Consider the following 23417-nt stretch of genomic DNA (forward strand, 5'->3'; position numbering starts at 1 on the left):
AGTCCCTTCTTATGAAATACTTGCTTAGTTCCTACCTTACCTGACAAGAGTTCACTTAACACCCTCTCAATAACATTATTTATGCTCTGAAGTCTTATGTACAAAAATTCTCTACTGGACTTTCTAATTGTCACTCCTTATGCGACCATGTAATTTTTTGAAACTCGTGGGAAGTAATCACCTCTCTAAATCTAAGTGGATGTGACCAAGGAAGTATATCCATGTTGCTACCCTATGACCCTAACCCTAACCCTGGCTTAGGATAGAAGGCAAAACCATGGACTGGCCAGTGAACAACTGGAAAGAATCTAGCACGTTCACAACTCAATGAACCAACGCAGAAGCCTATCTCTGCACCTTCCAGTCACAAAAGGTCAGTAAACACCCTTGTTTTTTAAGCTAGTTGGCATTGTCTCATAAAGGTGAGTGTCAACAACAATTTAATTCTTCATTATTTTAAACACCAAAAGTAGTTTTACAAATCCAGCTACACTGAGTTAGGTTGGATAAATGAAGTGGCATTTACTTTACAGCTAAAGGTCATGGATACATACTAAAAATAAATAAAAATATTAACAGTCCTTATGTACAGAGTGTCTTGATAATGGCTAATAGTTGCCACTAAAATTTAAAAATCAAACCAGCAACAAAGGCAAACAAAAAACAAAAACAGAACTGTGCCTTTGACATTAAATGACTTAAGGTGTAATTAGAAATTTCCAGACAAAAATAATAGACATAAAGCATAGCTAACACATGGGAATAAAAATTGTCAGTTGTAGCAGTCAGAGAACTTTATAGAAGTTTACTGTAGTTCGGCTAGTTAGAAATGTAAGCGGGTCTTTACTTCAGACAGATGATAAAGAAAGGAGAAGGTAGCAAATGAGGTAGAGAGTAAGAATCTATAATATAACTTAGGCTATAAAGTTGGTGCTCTTGGTTTAAAGCTTGTAAACAGCATTTCAACCTGTATCTCACATTTTTATACTTCGATTTTCTAGAAACATCAAGCAAAAACATCTGCTCTTCATCTCATCTCTGTAAAAAATTCTTTGTCAATAAAGATTGGCTTCCACAAGCTGAAGACATTATCATTACTCAAAATGATCTGGAAGTAGCAATGCTAAAGTCATGGCAAAGTAAATTCCATTTCGGCATACTTTTTTTTTCTTCCCCTAGCTGTGGAAACACAGATCAATACTCTTCAACATGAGAATTTTGCAGTAAAATTTTCATTTGTAACAAACAGCAACAAAAAAGCCTTGAGCGTGCCCTGTCACTTCCAGTTTAGGTGAAAATGCACTAATAAACTCTTGCCCTTGGGTGATCTTTGACATCAGGCAATACTATGCCAGCTCTTATTAAAGACTATTCATATCACTGCTCCCAAAATTTCCCTTAAAATTAGTGTCTTTTTAATCCATGTAAGAGGATGTCAGTTTTGAAAGTGCCAATGAGAGACAGGATTAGCCACCACAGTAAATTCTCAGCACTATTTCAGCACAAGGACAGCTGACCCCTGAAGGGTGTGTTGTGGGTTAGCAATATTGATTTGGTACTTATCTGGACAAACAAGAAAATTTATTGCCGTATATTAGTTTTCAAATACATCAGCAAGCAAAGTATCACCTGTAAATATTAGAACAATAAAAGCAAGTATGCTAAAAAGATAAAAGAAAACTGCCCAAACCATCAAATTCTGTTTCTAAAATGCGAGCAGAGTCTGCACAGCACACTCCAGCCACCGCCATATTTTTAACCCAAAGGGTAAATTACAAAAGTGAAGGTGAAATATATGTTAAATGGCAAAACTTTCTTTATAAAAATAAAGAAAAGGGGGAAAAGCCAAAATTTTCTATGACATTCATAATTCTCCACTTAGAAATTTTAGTGAAAAAAAGCTTATTCCACAAGTAACAATCCTAAAATAGCCACAATGTACTTCCAGGTTTAAAAAAAAAAAACCTAAAATCTACTTGTCGATTTAGATAAACAAGGGCGATCTAAGTAACAACAAAATAAATCTCCTAAAATAAACATCATATGAAAAAATAAATTAGATCTATAAAGGGTGCTCCTGGATAAAAACTTTAACTCTGCCTTCTATAAGCTGTTTAATACATTACAGAGCCATTTCCTCAAAAACCAATTACATACACACACACACACACACACACACACACACACACACACACACACACACACATATATATAACAATAAGGTATTCAAAAGCACTCTAGCTGCACTATGAACAACCACCACCTCCTTCAATGGCTGCATGATGAGTGAACATAGAGTAGCATGCAGACACAGTAGTATGATGGAACAAGAACACACACCCCTTCCTCTATCCCCAGCAAATTAAACACTCAGACAACAGTGTAGTGATGGCCAGAGGGAAAGGGGGAGCAGGGACTGGGTGGAGGTGGGCAAAGAAAGAGTCGGGGGTGGGGGATTTTGTATTAGTGTACACTATAAAAAAAAGGAAAAAAAATATGCTCAGGTGAGACAGATGCTGAAATGAAGCTCAACAAAGATGAATACACAAGCATGTATGAACAGAAGAGAAACCACTTTCTACCTAAACCCTGGAATCAAATATTATCAGATTTTCTTATTATTCAATTAACTGGAGCTGTGATTTCAAAAACATCAAGCAGGTGACTTGAGCAGACACTGGAGACATGAGAGAAGCTGCACTGAAAATAGTCATATCAATCTATAAAGCTTTTTATTGATGAGATATAGAATCTGCCAGGCAAAAGCATTAGAAAAGGCCGATAGCATTGTTTAATAATGTTAATGTGAGCTAAAGCTGTGGTTCTAAAGAATGGGACCAGCATCCAGAGTCTAGAAACATGGGGTTAAATTTTGGCACAATTATTAGATGGTTGTGGCTCTGAGCAATTATGAAATAGTCTCAACTTCATTTTTTTTCCTTCTAAAAGTATTAAGGTTAAGGCATTAAAATCAAGTAAATCTTAACATGAAATAATGTATGTAAAGTCATTTGATGTCACGCATTATACAATATATTAACTTGAATATGGATGTATCTCTTTCTCCTTTGAGCCTTGGGGCTTTGACTCCCTGTCTGATGGCACTTCTTTTTCTGAACCCCATCCCCGCATCCACACCCCTTACTTGGGCAGCTTTGTCTCACCTTTCAGATCCTGTTCGAAAGAAAACTGACTTACAAGGGCCTTCCCTCATGCCTCTGATAAATCTCAGTCCAGTTTTGATATTTGGTGAGGATCTGGGAAACTTCTCTTTGAAGAAACTTCCATAATTTATATTTATTTTCATTTGTGGCATTGATTGATACTGAACAAAGCTGCATTACCTCTAAAGCTTCACATGAGAGACATCCTCATTATTTTATGGTTTTAGCTCAGTTGTCACCTTTCAAAGAGGCCTCCCAGATCTCCTTGACTAAAATAAAAATCCCTGTCATTTTATGTTCATTTCTCTTTATAACACATTCCATGATGCTACATTTTCAATATGTTTCTATATAATGTACCTAACATACCTCAAGGGTAAGTTCCATATGGGCATGGACTTTTAATTTTATTTACTGTTTTGTCTCTACCACCTAGAAGAGTGTATGGAATAAAATGGACTCAGTAAATTTTGAATGAATGTGATAACACATTATGTTCTTGTACTTATTTTTCCAGTATTCACTTCTGATATGTAGCCATCTGTCATAATCCCTCATAATTCTTCTAGTGAGGCCCTCTTAGCAAGTCTAACTCTCTGAGACTATAGAGGTCCAGAATTATTTCCAGCCCTGGGTTTTGATACCAGTAAAATTTACAGGTCTACATGGGGATAGAAACTTTGAGCTTGACCTCATTGCCACAATGTTTTGAAGAACAAATGTAATATCGTGTATCTGTTTTAAAAAAGAAATATGAATCTAAAATTAAAATGCAAACTAGATGATGGCAACATAAAATATTTTATATGACTAGTCCTATTAGAGCATTTTAAAGGAGACTCCATCAATGAAAATAAAAACTTATTGAAAACTAGCTTGAAAAACTGTAGAACTATAGTCTTAATTTTACCTTAAGACATTATCAGAACTTCTATAGCAATATGATTTTACAGTAACTTGAGATGAAGAGAACTAGGTTTAAAAGTGAATCCAAATATTTACAATGTTGCTTTTGTTCTAATAAAACCATGCAATTTCATATAATAAAAACTTTTACTTTACCTCTCACAATAAGCTGAGCAAAATTGGACACACCAGAACCCAGTTCTGATTGAGTTACGCAGCGATACAAATCCTGGTCAGTTTTTGTCACTTCTTGCAATCTAAAGGAAGCAGCAAATCTTCTGTGATTAATGTTCTTAGTCTGCGCTACTGGTATATCCTCTCCATTTCGTCTCTGCAAACAGAAACCAATCTTTAAAAAAACAGGTCCTTAACATTTCCATAAATCTAAAGCATCTTAGCAACCAATACCTGTGGTAAATGATTCTTGTTGCTAAATTAGCAGGAAAATGTCCATGTAGCCCCCACAAACTTTTGCCAGGTTTGATGACACAAAATCCAAAAGTACTTTTAAACTGAACCAAAGCTGCTGTTTTTCTTGGTATCATATGTCTAGCCCACCAAATTGCTTATCTGTTAAGCCTTCATTAATGCATCGTGCCAATGAGAAAATACAATCTACTATATCAGACATTGTTTTACTTAATTTCCAGTAATGCATTAGATATAGCAATTGATGGCATGTACATTTCATAAGTCAAAAATAATAATTTTTTCATATATAATCCAAAATAATAGGTCTTCGCCTTACCATAACCTAGCATAACAGCTATTGGTAAATTTCTCTTATGCAGCAATGTTTGCATATAGTTTTCCACCTTCATTTATTTATTTTTCAGTTCTAGGCTCTTAATCCTGCTTTGAGATTTTATATGATTTTTCCATTACAAATAACCCTAACTCTGAGAAATAAATCAGAAAAATTATATGATCCAAAGATTATAGCCTAGCATTTTTTTTTCCTATTCCTCTTTTCCATCTCCAGGTCCTTGTCATGCTTTTTTATATACTTCATCTACAGTTTAGGTTGCAGAGACTTATCACTTACCAAATATCCCTAGCAAGTCATTGTATTCCCTAAGTATTATCAACTCCCTGTTAAACCAACTAAACTTAATCATGCAGGATGTATGCAGTGTTTATATGACTACCTCAGTTCCTGGCGTAAAGTAGTTTAGTTGTAATATTAGTTCATTCCCAATTTCCATAGTAACGAGGTTCTTAACCCAACCCTTTGCTACTTGCCATGTGGTCTACAGACCAGTAGCATCAGGATCCCTTCTCAGATTATTACAGATGCAAAGTCTACAGGTCACTATACACCTCCTAAATCAAAGTCTGCATTTTAACAAGATCCCTAGGTTATGCATTAAGTTATTATAGCCCTAGACACACTGATTGGAAACCATCATAGTGGTCCTGTTCCCATTAGCAGTGACAGGTCTAAAAATGGGTGTGTACCCTGATTTTGTCCAATGAGGTATGATAGGAAGATATCATACCTCATTGGCTAAGTCATATCCAGGTAAGTTTCCTCACTTCTAGAGAAGACACAGTGGGTCTCCTTTCCTTAGTCTCAATGTCTGGCCTAACATGGTAAGGATGGCAGGACAAGGAGAAAGACTGAATCAGGTTCTTGATAAAGTGCCTGAAACGTTGTCAACAATTCCTAGAATACCCTTTTTTTCTGGACTTCCTGTTACGTGACAGAAGAGTAATAGTTTTCTATTTCAGCATGAAATACTAAAAGTTAGTATGGTACAGTTACTTCATCTCGTACAGTTTATTTCATCTTCTCTTTTCAAAGGTTGAGAAATAAATTCATGCAATTTAATTTTAAATTAAATAATGTGGCACTTAGAACATTTCCAGAGATTTCACTCTACTGACTTGAAAATTATATTTATTGTTTTGTTTATTGTTTACTGCTTTTCCTGAGCACACGATGATACCTAACTCCTTCATCCACTTAGAGCTGGAGAGACTGGAAAAAGTTTGTTTTTCTATAATGGGTATTTAGGTTCCTGTTTAATAGCAGTAAGAAGATGGCACATAATAGGTCAGTACTTGTAAATTCTTTCCAAAACTAACCTCAAAGTACAATTGAACGCCATAATTGAGTGACACTGAAGTGAATCATACAATAACTAAGCCAAATTAATCCCAAGGACATGAGGGTTCCTTCCCAGGGCTTGTCTGCCAGATTTATTTTATTTTTTCTCTGTCACAGGGATGACATGGCTATCTTCATCACCATCATCATCACTGAATAACTAAATTGGGCATTTTACAAACATGAAAGGTAATTGTGGCAGACTTAAAGGTTAGAAAACTTGTTATTACTTGGAGAAAAGAATTCAGTTATATCGGCAAGAAATTATATTTACTTCAATCGATTAAACACTAAACAAGAAAATGGTGTTCCTCTATAAATAATTACACTAAACCGATAATAGTAAGTTCACCAAAGTATTTACTATTTGACAATGAAAGGATTGAACAAGATGAGTAACATCTGACACAGAAAAAGAAAGGTGGTAATTACTATAATTCTGATACAAAACAGGATGAAAATGTGCTGGGGATAGCAAACTACTAAAATTAGGATAATAAGTGTAACAAAAAAATTAAACTCAGTTATTAAACAAGAAAAGTTTTAAACCAAGAAACACAGTTATCTTTGCTGTACTGGGAGGTGACAATGTAAGGAGTCACACAGACAGCATGAGTAAATAGACTGAACCATGCCTGGCTGGGATCTAGTAAAATGTCCGCTGATTAGTTCACAATTCCTCATTATAGTAATCCCCCCAAATCAAGTGGGATATGTTTCAATACCCTCAGTGCATATATACTATGTTTTTTCTATACATACATACTTACAATAAGTTTTAATTTATAAATTAGGAACAGTTAGAGATTAACAACAATAATTAATAATAAAACCAATTATAACAATACATTGTAATGAAAGTTATGTAAATATGGTCTTTTTATCCATAATTTTTATATTTTCAATCCTAACCTATTCCTGAATTTGTGCAACTATCCCTCATGTACAGTAAATGACCTGATGTCATTCTTTTCAGGGGTCTCTTGGCTGAAGACTTCCTATAGGCTCGATCATTCTGGCCCAACTGGCTGCCGGCAGTTGGAACACATTTTCTGTTCATGAAGACTTTCCCTCACAAATGTAACACTTTTTCCATCTTAACAAAGCATTTATCATGCATTGTGGCCACAACATTTACAGTTTAAGGCGAGACAGCAAAACCAGCACATATTTATTTTCCCTTCTTCACAATTTCATGGACAGAAGATTGGGTTTTAGAATACACACATCTTAGCAACCTCAGCATTTGATATTTTCTTCCTTATAAAGTCCACAACTTTCACCTTTTCACTTAAAGGAAGTAATGTGTATCTTCTCTTGGCCATATCTGAAGCATCACTACCATCAAGCATCACTACTCTTCCACTTTGGGGTCATTATTAAGTAAAATAAGGGTTACTTGGACACAAGCACTGCAATACTACTAACATCAACCTGGTAACCAAGATTGCTACTAAGAGACTAGTGAGTGGGTAGCATATCAGTGTGAATACGCTGCACAAAGGGACAATTCACATCCTGGGAAGATTGGAGAAGACCTATCCAAGGTTTCATAATACTATACAGAATGGCAAACAATTTATAACTTATGAATTGTTTACTTCTGAAAGTTTCCATTTAATATTTCCAAACCTCAGGTGACCATGGGTAACTGAAAACACAGAAAGCAAATCTGTGAATGCGTGTGTTTGGCGGGGTGAGGGCGCACTTTACTTCTCAAATCTCCATCCACCTTATCATCTAAAAATGGGAACAGCAATTGGTACCTGCTCATTCAACAGAGATTTTGAGAACATTTGATACGTTGTGCAAAAGCTCTAGCAGCAATATAATAGATAATCAAAACAATATCTAAACCAATAATACATTTGATAACTGTGATGGTCTTTTGATATAAGAATTTGGCTAGACTACAGTCCCATTAGACAATCAGCCACTAACCTAAATGTCCCTGTGAAGGTATTCTGAAGATGGGATTAAAGTCCATAACTTATTAACATTAAGTAAAGGTAGTTATCCTTAAAAGAGATTATGGATAATCTAGGTAAACTTGATTCAATCAGTTAAAATGTCTTAAGAGTAGAGCTGAGGCTTCCTGAGGTAGAAGAAATTTAACCTGTGAATAGCAACTTTAGTCTGTGCCTGAATACTCCAGCCTGCCCTGTGTGACTTCTGTAATCACACCAAGGGCCACCTCTAGCGCTGCTAAAAAAAACAGACTTGACTCTGGATCTTGTTGTCAAATTTTTAGGAAATTCGGAAGAACATGATGACCTGAAGAGGACAACTGCATGCAATCAATAAAACACAGACTGCAGAACTACAGCCCAACTGGCCTGGGTTCCCCAACACAGAACCTGCGAAGAAAAGAAATGGATAGAGAACAAACCCAAAGATTAAAGGACAGTTTAATAGATATTTTTAAAAATAGACAAGACCGATAATCTATAGTACTTACAGATACACACACACACGCACATATATACATATATACACATTAAAAAAGAATAATGAATATTTTTTAAAAATAAGGGAAACAAGGGCTAAAATTCATAATAATAGCTGCTTGTAGGGGCAGGGAGATGAATCTGCCATGACTGGAATGCAGTGCTTGGAAGAAGCCTCTCAGACGGCTGGCTGAGTCTCTTTCCTGACCTATGTGGTGTGTAACTTATTAAAATTTGTTGAATTTTGTGTAGTTTTCTATATGTTTTATTTTATAATAAAGTGATTTTGTAAATACTAGATCTTTATATTAGATTCCTTTCCATGAAGAAGGAACCCAGCCCACTGCCATGCCCCATGTGGTCATACTGATCAAAGAAACTCAACGGAAACTTGTCAAGTGCTTGACATGACACACATCCTGAAAACACACTGAAGGGGCAGCTCCAGGAAATGTAGGACAGTGCAGTATTTTTCACAGGAAAAGCAGTAAATTTTAATTTGTTGATATCAATAAAAAAAAATCCTTGAGCTTCTAGGACTGCCTGGCTTTTACAGTATACTCCAGGAATAGATAAGAAAGATGAAGAATCTTCTACATGTTACCATTTATAATAGATTATGTAATCTGCAGACAATGAACTCAGAGTTTATAAATGATTGAAGGAAAAGAATGCACTACATATTTAAAGTGTTGAACTCTTTATAGTAGAAACCTACATAAAGCCATCCTCGGGAACTTTTAACAATCCCATAAATTAAATATGTTTAAAATTTCTGATGCTCATTGTTACATGCATACACACTCAAATGCTGAAAGTTAAAGAGAAAACATTAAAATCCATGATACTTGGTCAGTAATTTTACTTTTAAGACCAATGATCATAATTCTTCATAAAAAACCATAAAGGAAAGATATAATGCCGTAAGCTCAAATAAACCAATATCCTGGGGAAAAGCAGGACTGACAACAGTGATAGCAATTAGCTACCAAATAGAACAAGGTCTCTTAATTGGAGTAGAATTAATTGTAAATCAGCATACACACAGAAAAAATCACTAGTGCTGAAATGAAGGATAAACAGAGAAAATTAGAGTTAAATAGCAGGCAAGTGTACATCCACCAGTTGGAAGTCTAGAACAGTTTACAAGTCAGAAAAGCAAAACAGACGTGGCTAACATGGTTCTCTGACATGATTCCTGCTCCCTGAGCCACAAGGTCCAGAAAGGCCAAAACTGAAAGCACCCCAAGCCTTCTCATAGATGAACTCTCCTAAGTGATACCAGGACCACCCTGAAGTTTACTGGGCCACAGCTTCAAACTGCCTTTTAACTTTTACTAAAGTTTAAAAGAAGCAAAAGGAATGGGAATGTCTCCTCATTTTTCACTCCCATTTAGGATAACTTACGCTCAGTCATGAAGGTAGAAAAGAAAAATGTAAACCAATGGATCTAACAAGACAAATGAGTTCCAAGAAAGAAAATGAGATGCCAAATTCATTGGCTGGCTGTGAAAAATAAACTTTTTGAGGATATTTAAAAAGAAAGCTGTTTTTATTATTTCTCTCTCACTGATTTCCAAATTCTGTCAACTAATACCAAGCAGACCTAAAACTGTATTGTCTTCTTTCATTTGTCCCTCTCCTTCTCTACCTACAAATTTTCCAACTCTACCGACACTGTCCAACCAAAGGCCTTCCCTACTTGATGTCTGTACTGCTAACAGTAGCTTCTTTACTGCTCTTGTCTCCATGCTCACCACATGGCCCCACCCCGTCATAAACTATATGGCATCTACTTCCCATTTTGACATTCCACTCCAATAAGACCTTCCTCCTTATGTTCCTATTTCACCCACAAACACATACACAGTTGTTCAGAAACAACAATGCCCATTTAATCTTTGTTTAGTCAAGTCCTATATGTTCTTCAATGACTCAATCAAATCTTCCATACAGTCCAGTCTATGCTGCTCCCTCTCAATTCTGAAACAGTACAGAGCTTAGACACTTTATGATCCTTTCTTAGTTATAGAAGCATCTCTCAGGGCTGAAAAGATCTTAAAGTATTCAGTCTCGTGCTCCACCTTTAGCAAGGGCTTATCCAGACTATGTTTGCATATTTCCACTAACTGTAATTTTACTACCTTCTGGAGCAGCTCATTCTAGGTTTCAACAAACCTACAATTAGAAAGCTCTTCCTTATAATCAGCTTATATCTCTCACTATATAGCTTTAAAGCATTAGTTGTTATTGTACTTTAATCTCTATAGAGAATAAATTAAATCCCTCTTGTATATTTCCAATATTCTATGATTTTAAGAAATGTCTTTAGTCTCCCACAAATCTAAAGATTTATTTACGCCATGTCCCTTTGGTAATGCCGATACTGTTTCTTCAACTTTAGTCATTGTCCCAATAATTACATACCACCTTCTGTGGGAAATGTCATAATTTTCACCAAGCCTAGGCAGGACAATTTTTACTCTATCTTATTCCTTTGTTTATTTTTTACAATGATACCCAACACGAGCTAATCATATATTGCATAGTTTAGTCATTTTGGCTTTGAAATGTTTCTCTCAAATTAATTTTCAATTAATTATCAACTGTAAATTGCCTATTTCTAGGCACAGATTCATTCCTTCCAAGGATTTTCCTTCATTAGAACAAATGGAAAATGCCCAGATTTTGTTCTTAAAAAGAAATAGCATCAGGGATAGTAAAAGATCTTGTGCAAATTAAATATGCTACGAACATCCTGGCACTTTACATGACAGTAAAAATAGTCATGGAAAAATACTGTAACATGGGCCCATCAGAAGGAGCTATGTGAGCAATTAAGTAGATAAACGTTGAAATAGCACAATGATGTATTTCACCAGTTAAAATTTTTGTACTTATATTTTTAAAAATCATGCCTCTGATTTCCACTGTTACATTGACAGTGTTCATGTGTACTATAGGAACAAGGCTATAACATTTGCCTGAATAGATAAAAACACTATGTGGACAGATATCAGACCAACCATTTTCACTGACCCTCGGCGGCCACCAGGTGTTAGTGCAGGAGGTTAGCTTCTCTCTCTGGTTCTTCTGAAGAGCCATTTACATCTTATTTTACTAATTTTACTCTCAATCCATTGCTTAAATTATCTATTGCTACATAAGGAATGAAATTTCCTTTGGCTGAGAAACTAGCCATATCACACTACATTAGCCATGACAAAGCTCACCAAGGGCAAAGTGATGGCAGACTTTCCTGTTTTGGCAGGCCCACTGTGGTGGCACGGTGCCAGCACCTGCAGCGCTTACTGACAAACTGGGCCAATTGCCACAGCTTTGATGGCACTCTGCATAGGATTAGCAGTCACACATTAAGCAGCCTAGTTTTAATTCACCGAAACAAATGGTGCCACCAAATATACCCACACAATTCCCTACTTTCAATGACTCCACAGTCAAATTTCTCAGTCCAATCCAATGACACATGCCCACAAAGCTCTGTAATGATGGATGGAGTCATTAGCATTTTCGTTTTTACACTGAACCTGAAGCCAAAGCATATGGCCAGACAGATGTTCCAGCAATGGGTTCTATTTGACTCTCCATGTAGGTGTCCACTTATATTGGACCTTCATGAAAGAATACTAATTTATAAATTACAGTATTTCAATTCTTTCACATCCTCAACAGTTGTAACATGTTCTGAAAACAGAACACTCAGAGAGGCTTTATTTTATATTTTAGCTACGCTAAAGCAAAAATTACATTTAAACCTAATCAAGTCAGTGTAACATGGCACATGCTTTCCTGGACTATTATATGGAGGCTGATGACATCATATCTCAGATCCTGAAGAGAGAGCTGACAGATAAGGAATGGGGAACTATGGGGTTTGGTTCTGGCTTACAGCCTTTTGAGGAACAAGGGAAGTGCTGGGTCTCATGGGAGAACAGGGCTCTGAGCAGGAGTGCTCCCAGCACTGCTCCCCCAAGGTTGGAATATTGTAAATAAATACTTTTTCTCAACACTGATTCTTGGGTTTTACACCAAGGTGCCACATGAACAGGCCCCAGTTTGTTTGGTTACACCATCACATTATTATTCATATTAGTAAGAGTTGAAATAAAAAGGGCATAATTAAAACTGTTAACCTATAAAAATGTATAACCTAATTTTTCTGTGAGAAAATTAATTGATATTTCTCATTAATAAAACAAGATAATTTTATTTTTTTTTACTTAGGAATAATACCAGTATAAACTATACATTAAAATTTTATTTGTGATCTTATTTCCTAAAATCTATGTTTTACCTTAAGCCTTAATTTAAGATCCACAAATACTGTACCACAGGGGGTTCCTTTGGAACACAAAATGCCTTATTTCTAAAACTTGTAAGAACTGAAAAACAATGGTTCATGTAGAAAAAATTACAAATCAGAAGTTGACAAAAAAATGTTATGTTTATATCTATATATATGCTACTTCATTGAGCTTTATGAGATAAGAGTAATTTGGAAATTCTCTAAGAGACTGAAGACTACATTCTAAGTTCCTATCTTTTGCGTTGGCCAAAATGTCCATTTAGGTTTTTGTTTTGTTTTGTTTTTTTGTAAAAGTCATATTTTTCATTTTCACCAATAACTTTATTGTTTTGGATATTTTGAGTATGTTGGCTATCTCCCGTGTGTTATAACACTGATTGTCCTTAATTAATGTCTCAGTTTGATTGCTATGAAGTTTAACTGATCTACCTGACTGTGGAGGATTGTCCAGCAAGACATCTCCAGGATAAAACCTCACAAAAACACTTGTGAAATGTTTGATCAGCCACAGCACCTTCTCCATACACTGCACAAATCTTTTTTTTTTTTTTTCATTTCAGTTAGGTGTTTACCATTCTTGAAATAATAAAACATAATATGCTGAAAATGTTTATTTTCTTCCATTTTCAATATTAAAATGGCTACCTAAAAATTCAACAATTTTGATGTTATTTTTTTTCCATTTTTTAATTGTTATCCTATTACTGTTGTCCCACCTTTCCCCTATTGCTCTTCCCTATCCCGCCCACCTCCCCACTCTTCCAGAGTCAATCCCCCCCCTGTTGCCCATGTCCTTGGGTCATTTACATTAGTTCCTTGACTAGACCCTCCTCTCCCCTGTTCATTCTCCTTCTTCCCTATCACACCTGGTCACTCTCAGTCTGTTCCTTGTTTCCATGCCATTGGTTCTATTTTGGTTCTTTGTTTGCTTGTTCATTAGGTTCCTATATTACATGAGATCATATGGTATTTGTCTTGTACTGCCTGGCTTATTTCACTAAACATAATACTCTCCAGTTCCATCCATGTTGTCACAAAAGGTAGGAGTTCCTTCTTTCTATCTGCTGCATAGTATTCCATCATGTAAATATACCATAGTTTTTCTATCCACTCATCCACTGATGGGCACTTAGGCTGTTTCCAGCATTTGACTACTTTAAATAGAGCTGCTATGCTCATAGGGGTGCATAGGTTCATCTGAATTGGTGTTTCAGGATTCTTTGGGTATAATCCTAGCAGTGAAATCATGGGATCTTTAGGCAGTCCCATTGCCAGTTTTTTGAGGAAATTCCATACTGTTCTCCACATTGGCCACACCAGTCTGCATACCCATCAACAGTGCACTAGGGTTTCCTTTTCTCCACATTTTCGCCAGCACTTATTGTTTGTTGATTTGTTGATGATGGCCATTCTGACCTGTGTGAGGTCATATCTCATTGTGGTTTTTATTTGCATCTCTCTAATGACTAGTGATGTTGAGCATTCTTTTATATGCCCATGGGCCCTCTTTATATCGTCCTTGGAGAAGTGTCTTTTCAGGTCCTTTGCCCATTTTTTAATTGGATTAACTGTCCTTCTGGTGTTGAGTTGTATAGTTCTTTATATATATTGGAGATCAAACCCTCGTCCAAAGTACCATTGGCAAATATGTTTTCCCATATGGTTGGTTTCCTTTTCATCTTACTGATGTTTTCTTTAACTGAACAGAAACTTTTTAGTTTGATGTAGTCCCATTTGTTTATTCTTTCCTTTATTTCCCTTGCCCGAGAGATATATTGGTAAAAATATTGCTGTATAGGATATCTGAGATTTTATTGCCTGTATTTTCCTCTCTGACTTTCATGGTGTCACATTTTACATTTAAGTCTTTGATCCATCTTGAGTTTATTCTGGTGTACGGTGTAAGTTGGTGATCTAGTTTCATTATTTTTGCATGTCCCTGTCTAGTTCTCCCAACACCATTTGACGAAGAGGCTTTTTTCACTCCATTTTATGCTCCTTCACCCTTTGTCAAATATTAATTGACCAGAGAGACCTGGGTTTATTTCCGGGCTCTCTACTCTGTTCCATTGATCTATATGTCTGTTCTTATGCCAGACCAGACTGTTTTGATAACCATGGCCTTGTAATATAGTTTGATATCAAGTATTGGGATTCCTCCTACTTTGCTTTTCTTACTCAAGACTGCTGAGGTTATTTGGGGTTGTTTTTGGTTCTATATAAATTTTTGAAGTATTTATTCTAGGTCTGTGAAATATGTCATTGGTATTTTAATAGGGATTGTGTTGAATCAATAAATTGCTTTGCGTAGCACAGACATTCTAATGATGTTAATTCTTCCTACTGATGATCATGGTATATGATTCCATTTATTTGTATCTTCCTTAATTTCTTTTTTCAGTGTTTTGTACTTTTCAGAGTATAGGTCTTTTACCTCCTTGGTTAAGTTTATTCTTAAGTACTTTATTTTTCTTGTTGCTATAGGAAATGGGACTTTTTTCTAGTTGCTATCTGTTACTTCATTGCTGGTGTATAGAAATGTCTTCGATTTCTGAATACTGACTTTGTACCGTGCTACTTGCCAAATCTATTTATTAGAGAGTGTAGTTTTTTGGTGGAGTCTATAGTGTTTTCTGTATACCCTATCATGTTGTCTGCAAATAATGACAGTTTTATTTCCTCCTTTCCAATTTGGATGTCTTTTATTTCTTTTTCTTATTTGATCACTGTGGCTAGAACTTCCAAAACTACATTGAAAAGAAGTAGAGAGAGTGGACATCCTTGTCTTGTTCCTGATCTTATGGGACAGCTTTTAGTTTTTGCCCACTGTGCATGATCTTGGCGGCATGTTTCTCATATGGCCTTTATTATGTTGAGGTCTGCTCCCTCTATTCCCAGTTTGCTGAGCAATTTTATCATAAGTGGGTGCTTAACTTTATCAAATGTTTTTTCAGCATCCATTGATATGATCATGTGACTTTTTGTTCATTTTGTTTATGTGGTGTATTATGTTTATTGATTTGCCAATATTATACCATCTTAGCATCCCTGGGATGAATCCCACTTGATTGTGATATATGATATTTTTAATGTATTGCTGGATCCAGTGTGCCAATATTTTGTTGAGGATTTTTAGCATCTATGTTCATCAGTAATACTGGCTTGCAGTTTCCTTTCTTTGTTGTGTCTTGACCTGCTTTGGGAATTAGGGTAATACTGGCCTCATAGAAAAAGTTGGGGAGTCTTTCCTCTTCTTGGATTTTTTGGAATAGTTTGAGAAGGACAGGAGTGAGTTCTTCCCTAAATGTTTTGTAAAACATTTTTAATTACTGTTTCAATTTCACTAGTTGTTACTGGTTTATTCAGGTTTTCTGCTTCTTCTGGATTCAGTTTTGGAAGTTTATATGTTTCCAAAATTTGTCCATTTCCTTCAGGTTGTCAAATTTCTTGTCATATTATTGTTCATAGTAATTTCTTACAATCCTTTGTACTTCTGTAGTATCAGTTGCGAATTCTCCTCTTCCATTTCTGATTTTATTTATTTGGGTCCTCTTTCTTTTTTTTCTTGATGAGTCTGGTTAAAGGCTTGTTGATTTTGTTTATCTTTTCACAGAACCAACACCTGGTCTTATGGATCTTTTGAATTGTTCTTTTAGTCTCTATGTCATTTAATTCTGCTTTGATCTTGATTATTTCCTTCCTTGTACTTGCTCCAGGCCTTGTTTATTGTTGTTCTTCTAGTTCTTGCAGATGTAGGGTTAGGTTGTTTATTTGAGATTCTTCTATCCTTTTTAGGTAGGCCTATATTGCTACGAACTTCCTCTCAGGAATGTCTTTGCTGTGACCCACAGGTTTGGGGCTGTTGTGTATTCATTATCATTTGTTTCCAGAAACTTTTTTATTTCTTCCTTGATGTCACTGTTAACCCATTCATTATTTAATAGCGTGTTATTCATTCTCCATGAATTTGAATGTTTTTGAGTTTTTTCTTGAGGTTGGTTTCTAGTTTCAAGCCATTGTGATCTGAGAAGATGCTTGATATAATTTCAATTTTCTTGAATTTGTTGAGGCTTGTTTTGTGTCCTACCATGTGGTCTATCTTTCAAAATGTTCCCATGTACATTTGAAATGAATGTATATTTTGCTTCTCTGGGGTGAAAGGTTCTGTGTATATCAATTAAGTCCATTTGATCTAGAGTATTGTTCAGTGCCACAATATCCTTGGTGTTTCTTTGCGTCGAAGATCTGTCCATGGCTGACAATGGGATGTTAAAGTCCCCTACTAGGAGTGTGTCACTGTCAATATCCTTATTGAAGTCCTTCAAGATTTTCCATAAATATTTGAGTGCTTCTATGTTGGGTGCATATATGTTTACAAGGGTTATATCTTCCTGATGGATTGGTCCCTTAAGTATTATGAAATGTCCTTCTTTGTCTCTTTTTATGGCCTTTGTTGTGAAATCTGTCTTGTCTGAAATAAGTATTGCTACCCCACCTTTTTTTTTTTTTTTCATGTTCATTTGCTTGGAATACTTTTTTCCATTCCGTCACTTTCAGTGTGTGCAGACCTTTTGTTCTGAGGTGGGTCTCTTGTAGACAGTATATATATGGGTCATTTTTTTTATACATTCAGCTGCCCTATGTCTTTTAATTGGTGCATTTAATCCATTTACATTTAAGGTTATTATTGATAAGTACTTATTCATTGTCATTCCCCCTCTTGTACCTGTGTTCCTCTCTGTCTCTCTTTGTTCCTTCATCTTCTTAAAGCAGACCCTATAGCATCTCATGCAATGCTGGTTTGGTGGCGATGTATTCTTTCAGCCTTCTTTTGTCTGGGAAATTCTTTATTCATCTTGCATTTTGAATGAGATCCTTGCTGGGTACAGTAGTCTTGGTTGTAGGCCTTTGTTTTTCATTGCTTGGAATATTTTTTGTCATTCCCTTCTGGCTTGCAGTGTTTCTGTTGAAAAAGCTGATGCTAACCTTATCAGAGCTCCTTTGTATGTTATTAGCTGTTTCTCTCTTGCCGCTTTTAGGATTTTCTCTTTGTCTTTCAATGTTGCCATTTTAATTATGATGTGTATTGGAGTGGGCCTCTTTCAGTTCATCTTCATTGGGACCCTCTGTGTTTCGTGGAGTAGTGTGATTTTCTCTCAACTTAGGGAAGTTTTCTGTCATTACTTTTTCAAACAGTAAAAGTAATGTGTTTGTTTTTTTTTCCCCTCTTCTTCTTCTCCTTCTGGCATCCCTATGATATGGATATTATTATGTTTCATGTTATCCTGCAGCTCTCTTAAAACCTCTTCATTCTTTTTCAGTCTCTTTTCATTTTGTTGCACTGTCTGGGAATTTTTTTCTGTGTTGTCCTCCAGCTCACTGATCTGATCTTCTGCTTCCTCTAGGCTGCTTTTGATTCCTTCTACCATGTCCTTCAATTCAGAAACTTTATTCTTCATTTCTTCCAGGCTCTTATTGATAGTTTCTATGTCCTTTTTAATGCTGCTGTAGTTCTCAGTAAGTTCCTTGTAGCTTCCCTGGAGTTATTCGTAGTTCCTCTGGAGTTCTTTGTAGTGTTCTTTGAGCTCATTGAGCTCGTTGAGCTTCCCTGTAATCATTATTTTGAAATCCATGTTTGATAGTTGCACTCTTTCTGGGGATTCCTCCTTTCCTTTCAATGAGGGTTTATTTCTTTGTCTCCCCATTTTTTGGTGACTCTTCTTGTTTGTTTCTGCTTCTTAGATTGATCTGCTGTGACTTCCTGTCTTCGCATTGTGACCTGTGGTAGGAGACCTGTGGGATTCAGTGTTGCAGTCTCCTTGATCTCCTGAACTTGATGCTCTTGGGATGCCCTTTATGCCATTTATTTGGGCTGTCTGGTTGTACTTGGGTTTTGGTTGTTGTTATGTTGCCCTTTGGTGGGTCCTTCCTTCCGGTAGCTGACTGAGAGTCACTCCTCCCATCATGCCTTGTTTACTGTTGTAGAGGTGCAGATAAGTTATTTTTTAATGCACACTGATATGACAGCTGTCACAATACAAGATAACAAAATTGTTTCGAATGAAGTTAAAGACAACTAAGTACTACTGGAGCCATCTTACGGAAAAAGCAAATGAATTTTTTGGCAAACCCAATAACTGGAGTGAACCCCAGTTTTAAAACTATGTTTCAGAAAGCATCATGATCTCACTGTATTTCTGTCACATCAGACTTCTAAAAACATTCATCCATGTTGTATTATGTATCAGTAGACTGTTCAGCATACACAAGGAGGTTCATTCACATTATATATTTTGTCACTGTTTACTAAATGCTCAGAATAAATGACCTACTTCTAAGACTCCATAATGATATAATATGACATCTTACAGGAAACAATACTCCTTAAAGATACATCCAGAACCATTATGATAAGCTTTATGGATTGTCCTAAATTAGCTCAGGTTTTTTTCACCATTTTTTAATTTACCTAATTTGTATATCATTTTAAATAATAAAAATAGTTAAAATATTAACTGTAATCTAATTAACAAGTGAAAGATTGTATTCATTATATGTATTTCCATACATAAATTATTCTAAATATCAAATAGTAGCAGGTGTTATGATCAGTACCTTTCATGAAAGTTCTATTGTTATTTTTCCTTTAAAATAGAAAACTGGTTGTTATTTGTTTCTGTTATTTTATCCCATATTCAGACAACATTTTAACAACTAAAGAACAATTCTATATATAATGTAAGTCATTTAAAGGTCATAAAAAGTTGATCATAACTTTTATTACACCTGACCATCACTACACCACTATTCCATTACCCCTTTGATAGGAAGCAGTGACCTTTCATTGAGTTGCTTCAAATACACTCATTCTCAGTACTGTCAGCAGATATTTTAAGCAGTTGTTCTCACAATGATACTTAATTTAAGAGATATGTTTCCCATAAAAATCTAATAACATAAAAATTTGACATTCTACCATTCTTGAGCCAATGTTTCAGGCCATCAAAAATACTATAAAGACCTACAGTTGCTCATCTTTTGCTGGAAGAAATTTTAGTCTCTATCCAACAATGCCTTTTATAGTTTAGGGTAAGAAAATTGAGGTCCAGAATAGTTCAATAAATTCTCTAAGCCTACACAATTAACTAGGTTATCAGACTTCAAGAGGTGAAATTAAGGTTAGAAGTAAGAACTGGACTTCCTGATTTCTAGAAGTTGTTCTACACGAAACAGAAATGATATGACATCTGTTTTTATGGGCTGGCTTGAAGATTCATTGTGGAACCAATATTCTTTCTACTTTATCATGTTTTTACTCTTCTAACAAAAACTGATTAAATTTTTTAAGTCACTGACCACTTTCTGATAAACTCATTTTATACATATACAATAAATAATTAGTCTTATTAATTAGAAAACATCCCTAAACTAAATAATTGATAGTTTTCAATAATTCTTAAACACGGAGAAGAATATTTAAGAGAATAAGTTAAGGTAGCTTAAGTAGTGTTATTGAGAAATGTAGAAAAGTTTTTTAATAAATAAGGTGAATGTGAAGCCTGTTAGGGAATTGGACAATCTCAATGTCAAAATGGAAGAGAAATATGCAAACACACCTTGGCAAATGTAAAGAAAATGAGAAGAAAGAAGAAAGAAGAATAAAAATCTTATGGAATAATTTTACCTCTCATCTTTGTTCATGGCAAGAAGAAAGTTTTAAGAAACTATAATGAAAGGAATCAATCTACAAAGTAGAAAACAAACAAAAAAATGAGCAGTATTTTGACCACAACCCATTCAGACCAGCAGGGCCAGAAAGTCTTTGTTGCCAGAAGGCAGCTGGTGTCTAAGTTTATAATACCCTTTTATTTCAATGTTACATTAAATCCTGGAGCACAAAACTGGGGGCAGACTGTGAAGCCTCTAGTTTTCCAAGGCCAAGACTAGCTAAAGTCAAATGTCAACTAATGTTCCTACCTATAAATAACAAATAATTAGCAACATAATCAGAAACCACATTTACAAATATTTTTTAAACGATTGTTTAAACTGAGAGGATGAAAGTAAGAGGGATTCTAACTTGATTTTTAGCTGATAAAACAAGTTCCATATTCCATTTGCTCTCTGGGAATAATTATCTTATATTTTAATATCTATAGAGGAAATTAGTATAACCAGAAAAAAAGGAGGGGCTTCATTTTCTTTTCACATATTCAGCATGGTATCTTTATACATGCAAATCAGAGAAATTATAAAAGTAGTAATAATTAGATTTATATGAAGTACATCTGTTATCCAATTTTATTGTGAGAATTAGATGAAATAACACATCTAAAACATCCAGTACAATATCAGGCATTACAGTATACTAGATATGATTTTACAAATCACTTATTATCATTACCCAAACCACTCGCAAACTAATGATTATCCTCAATACTAATTTCACCTCTCTAAAGATATACTAAAATATATCCTGATGTCTATGTTCCAGAACCCAAGACAATCTTACAATAATTTCTCTTTTTTTTATCTCTATTGGCATTCTCAGGAATTTTAAATTCAAACTAATTAAATCTCTTTCCTCATTCTGATGCAAATAGAAACAAAATAATAATAAATGTGCTTAGAGAATATTATCACCTACATTTTAGTTTCAAATATTTTGTTCAACATGCTTTGAAACTGCTCTTAGCTCCTTCCCACTCCCACTTCCCATCCCCACTGTCCCAGGATTACCACATAATTCTCTGAAAACATGGTATCATACATTCATTAGTCTATTGTTTTCTAAATCTTTTAAAGTTCTTTATATGCACCATTTATGTTTTCCCAACATGTATGCTAAATTCCAATTCATTAAATACATACATATTGAGATTTAATATATGCAAAGCAATTTTCAACCCAAGATCTGTAATTAAATTTTATACACAAAAATTCTGAAAAATATTTAACCGGTTCTCTTCCAAGTGACATTTCCAGAAATAATACCAAAAGTATCTTAAAATACTCTTTATATATTTATCTGAGTATCATAGTTCCTACTTAAATACCATGCTCTCATTAACTGAGTTTTCAAAATATTAAATGAGGAAATTTAATTTTGGTCCTATAAAATGGATCTAGAAAAATTGTTTTTATAGTTTGCACAAAACATTAGAGACTCATTAGATTTCCTCTGACACTAATCCAAATACTTTTTAACTATACACTGTTATGTTTTTATTTGTATTCCAAAAACGAAAATATCTGAAATGAGTCTGCAGCCAACTAAATCAAACCTAAAACCAACACTCTCTCTCTCTCTCTCTCTCTCTCTCTCTCTCTCTCTCTCTCTCTCCCCCCCGCCCCACAGAAAAGAATGAGACAAAAATATATTTGTCATTTTTTATAAAATCAAGTGTACCCTTTAGCTCAACTGCAAGCTTGGGCTTACCTGCAGCCATAACTTGTTATGCACAGCATCTCTCCCTGTAGCAATACACTGAAATGTAGCATTCTGCCCTGCATTGACCTCTACGTCCCCCAGACGAAGGAAATGAGGAGATTTATCTGTGAAAGCAGGAAAAAAAAATAGTTGTTTTAACATGAAGAAAACAGACCATATTATTTTTTGCCCAAGAGAATAATATTGTTAATATTTTTACCTTTGGGCAAGACTCATGTCATATGGAACGAAATTGAGTTTTCTGTGCACTGAAAGCCACCTCCTCTCTTTCATAGTTCTTTTTCTGAATAGCCCAATCACTTACTGCTCCGTAATTGCTAGAGCATTGTTTTATAGAGTGAGCACTCAACAAGTAGCAGAGAGGACTGTCATAGGCTGTTGCATAGGGGTACTAATAAAATAGTTATAAGTCCAAGCAAGCAAAGAGCTCAAAAAGGCATAAAAAAGAGCATACTGGAAAAAAAATTCGTGAAAATATATAATGATATCTAAAGCAGTTTATTTTTTTTATTTCAATAAATATAATTCTCTAATATTTTAAAGAGCAAGGGAACATTTGTGTTTCTCTCAAATAGACTGTCGGCTTAACTACTGTTATATCCACTTCTTGTTCTTTTATATTTCAAAGAAAGTTACCCAAAAGAAATATCAGAGCAACAAAAACCGATGAGTGCAGTCAAACATACTATACATTTATGACTGTCAAGAAAGTGTTCTCTGTAATTCCCTTCTAAAACTGAATCTTATTCCCATTTTCAACAAAAGTTAATAAAAACAAAAAAAGCTCAGCCTCAGTGAGTCAAGAATACTCAGGGAGGACTCTATCACAATGAAGCTGCTATTGTACTCAATTCATAGTTTATTGTTTTATTCATGAAAACTTTTCTTTAACATCTCTCTTTCAAGAAGTATAAATGAACAGTAGATAGAAACATCATTCTTGTATATTAAAGGATCGAAGGAATTTAGTAAGCCAACCTGAATTTGAGTGTCATAATTTTATTCCTTTTTC

At 35.0% G+C, this 23417-nt stretch overlaps 1 protein-coding gene across 2 annotated transcripts in view; it reads right to left on the reverse strand.

Annotated features, from left to right (window-relative positions):
• Window positions 1–23417, reverse strand: part of PTPRK (protein tyrosine phosphatase receptor type K) — a 495428-nt gene that overhangs the window by 210267 nt on the left and 261744 nt on the right. For both annotated transcript variants that reach the window (XM_090279830.1, XM_090279829.1), the window contains exons 5-6: window positions 22394–22509; window positions 4227–4401 (exon numbers count right to left, since the gene is read on the reverse strand). In XM_090279830.1, the coding sequence (XP_090135956.1) occupies window positions 4227–4401; window positions 22394–22509 (291 nt within the window). The remainder of the gene's footprint in view (window positions 1–4226; window positions 4402–22393; window positions 22510–23417) is intronic.

This window comes from Furipterus horrens, unplaced genomic scaffold (assembly GCF_987537825.1).
Source record: "Furipterus horrens unplaced genomic scaffold, mFurHor1.1.pri manual_scaffold_6, whole genome shotgun sequence".
NCBI classification, from domain to species: domain Eukaryota; kingdom Metazoa; phylum Chordata; class Mammalia; order Chiroptera; family Furipteridae; genus Furipterus; species Furipterus horrens.